Raw genomic sequence first — 11,693 nt, forward strand, 5'->3', positions numbered from 1 at the left:
TATTAAAATAGTGAAATCAGAACAGGATTGTTATGTTCCTTTACTTACATGTTATTATGATTTTGGATGTGGAAGCCTATAGTGTATTTTGTTATATTTCATTTGGTTTGAAAATTTTCAAGGTTTATAGTTCAGTTGGAAGTCTTACAACTAGGAAATAAGTAGCTCGGTTAAATATGTTGTAAGACACTGAAAATAATCTATTTTTTCATGTTTTCCCTTTTATTTCCTCTAATGTACATTGACTCTACAGAAAAGGAGAGCTTGTCAGTTGTTCTGAAACTCATCTACCACAAGTCTTTTATTCAAGAAGGTGTCTGCACTTGACATTCTTTTTTTTTTTTTGTCTTTTTCCGTGTCTGGCAACGGATCGCAACCCTCAGTGTCGCCCCCGCACTGGACCAGGACCGGCAACGGGATCGCAACCCTCGGTGTTGCCCCCGTGCCTCGCTCAGCCAGTGAGCGGGAACCGGTCTGTATGTGGGATCCGAACCCTCGGCGGGAGCGCCGCCGCACTTCCCAAGCGGCGCACTAGCGCAGTGCGCCACCGGGCCGGCCCAGCACTTGACATTCTTTGATAGCAATTGGAGTCATCTTTCTTCACTACCAGGGCAGTAGATTCTCTTCTTCAGAGTTAGAACCACAATGCTCAGTAATGTGGTTGGCAGTATAATGTAATACTAGGAACTCCTGGAGATTCCATCTTGTTAGTGCGGTCCCTGGAAAGGAATTGGCAATTAAATTTTGAGGAAGGGCCAAATCGACTAATTTTGTTTTTCTTCTCTATGCAAAATGTCAAAGAATAATAATGGTTGTGAAACAATATCATTATGTGGTTATTATTTAATGTAATTTAATTTATGAAGTTTAGTTTTCTAAGATAAGTTTATCTTGATTTTTTTTTTTTTTCTAAGTAGCATAGTAATGTAATATATGAAACTTTCATTTCCTGGAGAAATCATTAAATTTTGGCTGATGCCCAAGTAGCCATTATATTATGCCAGTTAACACAACTTGGACTTGAAAATATGTTTGGGATAACTTATTCTTTAACTAAGTGATGGTGCTATAGTGCTATAATAGTGGTTTATTTCTTGTTTCTCTTACAGTTGCTAAAAACATTCTCATTTCCTACAGAAATTTTGAAATAGTAAATGGTTATAAGGTTTTCTAAGGTAGAGGAAGGCTCTTTCCCATAAATTTCATAAGGCATAATGATCCCATTTATTTTACCACAGGTTGGGTTCTGACCTTTAGTCTTGCAAGCTCAGAATATAAATTTTGCATTTAAGGAGATTGGATAATTTTTTAGAGGCAAAATAAAATTAAACAAATTTAGTATTGATGGATGAAATGAGAACATGGATTTATTAATTTACAATGTTGGTAAATCATCACAGGAATTTTGAAATAGTTCCATGATTAGCTCATTTTCTTCTAGAAGGAATTTATACATTGGAAGCCTGCTTGCTATGAATGAAAATAGAAAAAAGCAAGTTGGGTGAATTAAATGTTTATTAGGTTCAGATTAACATCATGAATTCAGGTATGTCTGCAATAGGATGATCTTGCCAATAGGCAGTGCTGATTATTGCTTTTATGACACTTTCACGTTTTTTTTAGCTTTCACTATCTAGTGTGTTGTATTTGACTTGTGAACTTACTACTTTCCTGAAATTACTATTGCTAAAGCTACTAATGACCTTAAATGAATTATCTTGGTATGGTAACGGTCTAAGTATGATACCAAAACCAGAAATATAAAGAAATGATTAATAAATTTGTTCATGTCAAAATAAACTTTGATATTTAAATAAATGGAAAGGCAAATAGAATAAGGGGAAAAATCATTTATGACAGATAACGGGTTCATTACATAGGAGGTTTTATAAGTTAATAATAATAAGACTAACCCAGTGGAAAATAGAAAAAGAACACGGGTGAATAGTTCAAAAGGGAAGAGATACAAATGTTCGATGAATGTGGAAGAATTTTTCAAATTCACTAGTAAGCAAAAGAAATTCGAATAAAAGTGAAGCACCACTTTCCCCATCAAACCTAATGAGTAACAATAACAAGTAGTGACACAGTGCGTAGTGTGTGCCAGGCACTGTTCTTAGTACAGTAGTTAAATTAACTCATTTTGGGCTGGCACATGAGCTGTTAGTTAGAGCATGGTGCTGATAACACGAAGGTCCAGGGTTCAATCCCCATACCTGCCAGCCAGCAAGAAAAAGAAAAGAAAAATTAACTAATCCTCTCAACAGCACATACTACAGTTATCTACATTTTGCACATTAACAAATTGAAGCACATGAAGTAACTTGTCCAAGGTCACATAACAAATAAGTGATAGAGCTAGGATTTAAATACAAGCTCTCTGACTCTAAGCAGTGCTCTTTATCTACTACCCTTTATTGCCTCTTAAAGATTTTAATAAATAACGAGGTTTAATAAGGATACCTAGGGATAGACACGTTTATATTCTATTGGTTAGAATATAAATTAATAGACATTTCTGTAAGACACTTAAGTAGCATGTTCACAAGCTTTAACATGTGCATATTCTTCAAGTTTAGAATTTTATCCTAAGGAAATCCTTACAATAAGTACATTAAAATACGTACAGAAATTTTATCTGAAAATTGTTTTATAATAGCAACATTTTAAACAATTTAAATGTTTATTAAGAGGGGATTAGTAAAATAACTTTGGGAAATAGTGTCTTATTAAGCTTGCATTCTTATTGAAGAAAATAAAGTAATGCTATTAATTAATTCATGTAGGAAAAAGTTTGCCTTTCTCTCAATAGATTTTAAGTATATACAGTATTTGGCTTTCCAAAACATTCTTATAAAATTGAGATGTCACTTTTGGTTTTCTCTTTTTAACTATTACTAGGTTACATGAGTAAATTGAGGTAAAGTTTATTTAACTTTAAGATGTTAAATATACTTTTTTTTTAAAATTTAGCAAATCACTAAGGAATTAGAATTTGAATTAAACATTATAATTGTTATAGAAGACATGATTTATCTCTTTTTACTGTTACTTTTTTTTATGTCTAGCATATTTGTAAAGATGCCTTAGAAAAAGAACCATGGAGAAGTATGTTAGACTACAGAAGATTGGAGAAGGTTCATTTGGAAAAGCCATTCTTGTTAAATCTACAGAAGATGACAGACAATATGTTATCAAGGAAATTAACATCTCAAGAGTAAGTGTATTTTAATCTTGCTTCTTCCAGGATCTAATAAAAAAATGAATTAGTATGTTTTTAGTTTGGTTACACAAGTAATAGTTTGGTTACAGTAGGGCTCTTTGTTGGAGAATTTAAAAAATATATAGTAAGGTATAACTTAAAGTGAATGACTGCCATAATCCCAAGGAGAACCACTAATTTCAGAATAGTCTGTATATCCTTTTAGATTTTTTTCTATAATGTGTGCTTGTGTTTAATGTATTAGAAAAATATACCTACTGTTCTGTAACTTCATCTAGTTTTGACATCTTAAAATGTTCTTACTTTTAGGTTCCCCTCATTCATTTTTAACTTCTTGCTATATTTTGTTGATTGGACTGTATTGGTGCGATTATTTTTGTAACTACTCTCATTGATGACTTTTAGGTTGTTTAGTTTAGACTTAACTTACTATTTTCTTTTTTTTCCCTCCCAATTAAGATGTCTAGTAAAGAAAGAGAAGAATCAAGGAGAGAAGTTGCAGTATTGGCAAACATGAAGCATCCAAATATTGTCCAGTATAGAGAATCATTTGAAGGTCAGATAAATTTTGCAAGAGAGTTCAAAAGAAATCCTAAGCTATTCATAACTTTGGATTTTTTCCTTATACGGAGTCTTTTTGTGACTGTATTCTAAGGAGAAAAGAATATAATTTTTGCTTCAGTACATATGCATATGAATATCAGCTTGATTGTAGGATAATACTGATATCACACTGTCCCTGTATAGTTTAATCTGGCTCCCTGTTATTAGTCATTGCTTAAAAAGAAGCAATGTAGTAAGTGCAAGAATTTGGACAAAGCAAGAATAGTAATTGTATTAGTCCATTTATGTTGCTTATAACAAAATACTTGGGACTGGGTAATTTGTAAGAAAACAAAATTTATTGCTTACAGATTCAGAGGATGGGAAGTCCAAAGTCCAGGGAACACATCTGGTAGTGGTGACAATGACCCAAGGGTCTCACATGACAGAAAATGGCAAGGGGGGGGGCTTTTTTCTCTTTAAAGCCCTCAGAACCATACCCATGACTACCATTAAATCTTTCACTATGTCAGGATCGTCACAATCTAATCACCTTTTCAAGGCTCCACCTTTCAATTACCGTAATAGGATTTACCACCCTCTTAATGTTGTTATAGTGGGGACCAAGCCTCCAACACATTAAACTTGGAGGGACACAAATCAGTCCACTGCATTCTGCCCCTGGCCCCCCCAAATTCATGTCCTTCTCACAGGTAAATACATTTGCTTCATCCCCAGAGTCTTAACTTTTTACAATTCAAAAGTCCAAAGTCTTGGGTCCCATCTGTGAAATCAAAACAAGTTATCTACTTCCAAGATACAGCGGTAGGATAAACATAGGGTACAGTTTCCTGCTGAAAAGGGAGAAATAGGTTGAAAGAAAGGGGTAACAGGTCCTAAGCAAGTCTAAAATCCAGCAGGGCAGGCATTAAATGTCAAAGCAGGTGAATCATGTACTTTCTGTTTTTGTTTTTTGGATTTTTTAAAAAAAATTTTACTTCTCAAAATACATTGTACTTGATTTTCATGCCCCTTTACTCGTTCCTCTCCACCCCCTCCCGCACCCCCACATCATATCTGTTCACTTGACTTAAATAGTTCAAGGAATTTTTGTGGTTATTCTGTCTTCTTCCCTCCCTCACTCTTTATTTGTTTGTTTGTTTATTTATTTTTAACTCACACAAATAAGTGAGAACATGTGGTATTTCTCTTTCTGTGCCTGACTGGTTTCACTTAATATAATTTTGTCTGAGTCCATCCATGTTATTGTGAATGGTAGTATTTCATTCTTTTTTATAGCAGAGTAGTATTCCATTGTGTACATGTACCACAGTTTCTTTATCCACTCATCAGATGATGGATATTTGGGCTTGTTTCAGCTCTTGCCTATTGTAAGTAGAGCTGCAATAAACATTGGAGTACAGTTATCCCTTCGGCATGATGATTTCCATTCCTCCAGGTATATTCCCAGCAGTGGAATCGCTGGGTCATATGGTAGATCTATCTGTAATTGTTTGAGGAACCTACATATCTTTTTCCATAAAGGCTGCACCGTTTTGCAGACCCACCAACAATGAATAAGAGTTCCTTTTTCTCCGCAACCTCTCCAGCACTTAACATTCACAGTCTTTTGGATATTAGCCATCCTAACTGGGGTGAGATGGTATCTCAATGTGGTTTGATTTGCATTTCCCAAATGCTGAGTGATGTTGAGCATTTTTTCATCTGTCTGTTGGCCATTCGTATATCTTCCTTTGAAAATGTCTGTTCAGCTCTTTTGCCCTTTTTTTAATTGGCTTATTTGTTTTTTTGCCGTAAAGTTGTTTCAGTTCCTTGTATATTCTGGATATTAATCCTTTGTCAGATTTATATTTTGCAAATATTTCCTTCCACTCTGTTGGTTGTTTTTTTACTCTGTTGATTGTTTCTTTTGCTGTGCAGAAGTTTTTATTTTGATATAATCCTATTTGTTTATTTTACCTTTATTTCCTGTGCTTTTTGGGTTCTAGTCATGAATTCTGTACCCACTCCTACTTCCTGAAGTGTTTCTCCTATGTTTTCTTTAAGGAGTTTTTTTTGTTTCAGTATGTATATATATATATATTTTTTTTTTTTCCTTTTTGTCTTTTTTACTGACCGGTAACGGGATCGCAACCCTCGGTGTTGCGCCCGCACCGCACTCAGCCAGTGAGCGGGAACCGGTATCCACATGGGATCCGAACCCTCGGCGGGAGCGCCGCCGCGCTCCCAAGTGGCGCACTTGCGCCACCGGGCCGGCCCTCAGTATGTATATTTAATTCTTTAATCCATTTTGAGCTGATTTTGGTATATGATGAGAGGTAAAGGTCTACGTTCATTCTCCTACATATGAGTATCCAGTTTTCCCAGCACCACTTGTTGAAAAGGCAGTCTTGAATCATGTACTTTGACTTCATGTTTTATGTCCTCTGCAGTCTGGTGCAGGGGTTGGGTTCCCAAGTCATTGGGCAGCTCTGCTCCTATGGTTTTTCTGACATCAGTCTGTGCTTCAGCTTTCCCAGGCTGGCATTCCACTTTGATAGCTCCACAAGTCTGGGGTCTCAATGGTGGTCCCACTCCCTTAGCTCCACGAGGCATGGTGCTGCTGCAACTCCAACCCCACATTTCTGCTCAACATTGCTCTAATGAAGGCTCTCTGTGGTGACTCCACCCTGTTACAGATCTCTTCCTGGGTCCCCAGGCTTTTCCACACATCTTTTTTTTTTCTTTTTGTCTTTTTTACTGACCAGTAACGGGATCGCAATCCTCGGTGTCGCGCCCGTACCGGGTACCGGCAACAGGATCGCAACCCTCGGTGTTGTGCCCGCACTGCGCTCAGCCACGGAGCGGGAACCGGTCTCCACATGGGATCCGAACCCTCAGCGGGAGCGCCGCCGCGCTCCCAAGCGGCACACTCTCCAGTGCGCCACCGGGCCGGGCCTCCACACATCTTTTGAAATTGGGGTGGAGGCTCCCAAGTTTCCAAAGCTGTGGCATTCTGTGAGCCTGCAGACTTAAAAACAAGCTGCCAAGCCTTCTGCTTGTATCTTCTGAAACTGTGGGTCCAGCCATGCCTGAGGCCAATTTAGCCAAAGCTAGAGCAGCTGGGATGTGGGAAGCCCATCCTGAGGTGGCCCTGGGCATCAAGCCTGTGGAGGGCACCTCAGGCCTCTTTCCTGAGACCATTCTGTCTCCCTAGGCCTTTGGGCCTGTGATAGAAGGGGCAGCCTCGAAGACTTCTTAAATACCTTCACGGCCTTTTTCCCTTCTCTTGATAATTCTTTTCTTCTGTCCTAATCTCCTAATCTCTTTAGCAAATGGTCCCCGGGTTATACCCGAGCTATGGCCAGGCTGAAAGACTTCTGCTTTTTCGCTTTTCTCTGCTTTCTTTTGAATTATAAATTCTGGCTTTTCTTTATGCCTTTTCTGCCCTAACTCCTCATAGGCTGTTTGAAGTAGCCATGCAGCTTCCTGAATGCTTTGCTGCTTAGAAATTTCTTTTGCCAAATACCCTGGTTCAGCATCTTTAAGTTTCCACATTCCGTAAAACTTTTGGGCATGAAGAGAATGCAGCAAAGTTCCTTGCCAGTTCGTAGGAAGGGTGATCTTTGCCCCAGTTTCTACTAAGTCCCTTTTCATTTACATCTGAGATCTCAGAATGGCCTTTACTGTCCATATTTCTATCAGCATTCTGCTCACCACCATTTAGCCAGTCTGTAAGAACTTCTGAATTTTCCCTTGTCTTTTTTTTTTTTTTTTTTTGTCTTTTGTCTTTTTCTGTGTCCGGCAACGGATCGCAACCCTCAGTGTTGCCCCCGTACCGGACCGGGGACCGGCAACGGGATTGCAACCCTCGGTGTTGCTCCCGCGCCTCGCTCAGCCAGTGAGCGGGAACTGGTCTGTATGTGGGATCCGAACCCTCGGGCGGGAGCGCCGCCGCACTTCCCAAGTGGCGCACTATCCATTGCGCCACCTGGCCGGCCCCTTCCCTTGTCTTTTTGTCTTCTGAGTCCTCCAAACTCCTCCAACCCTTTTTCCAACACCCAATTCCAAAGCCACTTCCACATTTCCAAGTATTTGTTATAAGCAACACCCCATTTCTATGGTACCAATTTCCTGTGTTAGTCTGTTTCTGTTACTTGTAGCAAAATACTTGGAACTGGGTAATTTGTAAGAAAATGAAATGTATTGCTTACAGTTTCAGAGGCTGGAAGTCAAAAGTCCAGGGAACACATCTGGTGGTGGCGACAGTGACCCAAGGGTCTCACATTACAGAAAATGGCAGAGCAGAGAGAGAGAGAGAAAGAGCACTTCATGTGCCCTCCCTTTAAAGCCCTCAAAACCATGCCCATGACCACCATTAAATCATTCACTGTGGGGCCGGCCCGTGGCTCACTCGGGAGAGTGCGGTGCTGATAACACCAAGGCCCCGGGTTCGGATCCCATATGGGAATAGCCGGTTCACTCACTGGCTGAGTGTGGTGCTGACAACACCAAGTCAAGGGTTAAGATCCCCTTACCGGTCATCTTTAAAAAAAAAAAAAAAAAAAAAAATCATTCACTGTGGCAGGATCCTCACAATCTAATCATCTCTTCAAGGCCCCACCTCGCCCTTACCATAATAGGATTTCCCACCCTCTTAACACTCTCACAGTGGGGACCAAGCTTCCAACACATTAAACTTTGGTGGTGGGGGTGGGGGGGGACACAGTTCAATCCACTGTAGTAACTTACGTACTTTTAAATTAAACTTCCTTGAAGTGCTGTCACCACTACCCCTGACAAAATGTTCTGATTTTTAACAAGTAACCTACTCATTAGTATTCTGTTCTGTATTTCATTAATATAATATTGAGTTATATTGAAAGTTTTCTCAAGCTCTTAAAATGTTATATTTGATGATGTAGGAAGGAAGATAAGGAAAGCTTCTCTAAAGGCTCGTCAAAATAGTTTATTGAATTCCTACCCAAATACCATTTCCATTTTCATCATAAATCCCAATAAATTATAAAATAAATAATTTAGATCAAAAATAAAAGACAGCTGAAATGACTATTTCAGGGTCATATCACATACCAGTTTCAGAGTCTGAATTAGAGCTAAAATAACTGTTCCCAGATGAACTCAATATCTACTAAAGTAGAACATACTTTCTTAAAAATATGTTTTAATGTCATAAGATACTCATCTTATTTATTTTCTTTCTTTTTTTTTTTTTTTTGTGACCGGTAAGGGGATCGCAACCCTTGGCTTGGTGTCGCCCGCACCGCGCTCAGCCAGTGAGCGCACCGGCCATCCCAATATAGGATCCGAACCCGTGGCGGGAGCGCCGCTGTGCACCCAAGCGCCACACTCTCCTGAGTGTGCCACAGGGCCGACCCAGCTTATTTATTTTCTTATGAGGCAGTAAAATGATTTATATCTGATGTGAAAGGGTACAATGTTAACTATTCCTTCTCAGGACCTTGAGTTTTTTTTCTTTCTCCTCGCATCTATCTTTTAGTTTCTTTTTTCTTTCATCATCAATATTTTAATATTCAAGTTAAAAGATTTTGAATTTGTGTTGACATATTCTAGCAGATGTTTTGTATTTCTGTTGACTGCTTCACTTAGAAACATCTGAATGATTCAAAAAAAGAGTGGCATATGCTTCAAATAAGGTTTTATTAATACTGTTACTTGATTTTAAAGGAATACATGCTCATAGTAAACATATTCAAAAAGTATAAACATGCATGACTAAAAGTTAATTCTGTTTCTCCCAATCCACCTTCATTCCCACTCCCTAGGGATAAGTATTGTTAATAACTATGTGTTTATTCTTTCCAAGGGTACTTCAAAAAGTTGGGAGAAAAGTAGAATTAAAAGATAAAATGAATTTTTCCATGAACTTTTTGAAGTACCCTAGTATTTTCTGTGCCTATGAAAAACATATACCTCTAAAAAGTTGGGAGAAAAGTAGAATTAAAAGATAAAATGAATCTTTCCATGAACTTTTTGAAGTACCCTAGTATTTTCTGTGCCTATGAAAAACATATACCTCTAGCTCTAAAAGTATAAAAATGAGTGAGATCATATATATGTATTTCTGCATCTTGTTTTTTTCACTTTATATCTCATGGATATCGTTACCAGACAACAGTGGTCTGTCCCTCTGAGAGCACAAAACCACCAAGACCAGAGTAGGAGGAAAAGGCTTTATTACCTGCAAGTAAGGAGAACACTGGGGATCGCTCCCAAAGCAGTGTCTCCCCAAATAAGGGAAAGTGTCATCTTATATAACCAGAGTTCTCACCCAAGTTCTCATTTTGGGCTTCTCATTTAAATGAAGGATACAAGCATATTCACTTTGTATTAGTTGCCTGTGGTTAGTTCACTGGTCAGTTTTGAAGCCAAATTTGCATTTGGACAAGGGAAGGAATGTAACCTTTGGGCAACGATGGGATCTCAGGAAGTTATCACACAGGCTAAATCTTGAGCCCTGGGCTAGTAAAGGTTACAGTCCATAGGTGGCAAATTGAGACTTATGTTGTGGTGTCCCGTGACAAAACAGTGACAGATAGGTGTGGAGATCCTGGCTCAGCCTTAGGTGGAGATTCACCAGAGTTCATCTCTGGAGCCTATATTTCAGTTTCAGCCAATCTATTTTGAGGGCAGTCTAGGTCATGACTTCCTACCACCTTCAGCAAGAACAGAAACTCAGAACAAAAGGTTATGACCAGTTCACTTTCTGTTTGAACTTTTTAGCAGTGGCAAGCAGCCTGGGCATTTAGGAGACCCTGGACCCTAGGTTACAATACCTTTCCATGTCAACATATATCAGTGCACCTCATTCTTTACAGCTATCTTGTAACTGCTGTGGTATATTCCATTGTATGTGTTATATGGGTCTACCACTCTTCAGCCAGCTTTCTATTGTGAACACTTAGGTTGTTTTTAGTTTTTCACTATTACAGATAACATCACAGTGAATATGCTTGTACAGGTGTCTTTGTGTACTACAGTAGTATTGCTATAGGAGTAGAATTGTTAGGCTAAAGGGAATGAGAATTCTTGTCTCGGGATCTACAACCCTGACTTATAAGTATATTCTAAAATTTATATGACATAATTTTATCTGTGATTCTACATATGTTTCTGCTTTACCTGAATCATTTTCTCATTTTATTCCATGTAGCCCTTTGGACTTCTCTTTAATTTCTCATCGAGCTTTTGGGAATTCTAAAATATTTAATTGTTCTTTGGAATCAATAAAAATTATTTACATAGACAAAACATTTTAAATTTATCAATTTTTTAAAAATAAGTTGCTTAAAAAATGCCAATTTTGACATTATTTTGAATGCCTGCCATGAAAGATGAGGAAGTTAGTGTATTTATAGTTTGTCTCCACTGGCTGATTTTTGTTCATCTTGACATGGTAAAAATAATAATTTCTTTTGTTCTCAGGTTATAATTGTTACAGTTGTTTGTCCTTGATTCTATATATAGACAGATTCAATTCCTATTGTTTGTTCTTTTATATACCTTAGTATCCCCATGCCTGAGTTATTCTAATTCATCTCTCAGTTGGCTAGATTTCATTAATTTTTTTTTCATGAAGGGCTTATGGATACTGTATTCCCTCAATGCCATTAATATTTGCATTCCTGAGAGTATCTGACTGATAGCTTTACATGTCAATAAGTATCTTTGATAATCCTTTTCCCCTTATAAACACATTTTGCCTTCTTGCATTGAATGTTTCTGTAGAAAAGTTTGAGTCCAGCATAATGCGCTTCCTCTTCACGAATGTAATTTGCTTACATTTCCTTGATGCCCAAAGACTCTTTCTTTAGGGTTGAGATTTACTGGAATATGACTTAGTATTGATAGTTCTTTTTTTTTTTTTTTTTTTTTTTTTTTTTTT

General features: G+C 37.9%; 1 protein-coding gene across 1 annotated transcript in view; it reads left to right on the forward strand.

The window, feature by feature from the left end:
• Nucleotides 1-3,099: 3,099 nt before the first annotated feature.
• LOC103599598 (serine/threonine-protein kinase Nek1-like) overlaps nucleotides 3,100-11,693 on the forward strand; it is a 35,960-nt gene continuing 27,366 nt past the window's right edge. Inside the window, exons 1-2 of the mRNA XM_008583752.1 lie at nucleotides 3,100-3,217; nucleotides 3,683-3,779. Coding sequence (XP_008581974.1) covers nucleotides 3,101-3,217; nucleotides 3,683-3,779 — 214 coding nt within the window. The 5' untranslated portion in view covers nucleotide 3,100. The remainder of the gene's footprint in view (nucleotides 3,218-3,682; nucleotides 3,780-11,693) is intronic.

Source organism: Galeopterus variegatus, unplaced genomic scaffold (assembly GCF_000696425.1).
Source record: "Galeopterus variegatus unplaced genomic scaffold, G_variegatus-3.0.2 Scaffold3022, whole genome shotgun sequence".
NCBI classification, from domain to species: Eukaryota; Metazoa; Chordata; class Mammalia; order Dermoptera; family Cynocephalidae; genus Galeopterus; species Galeopterus variegatus.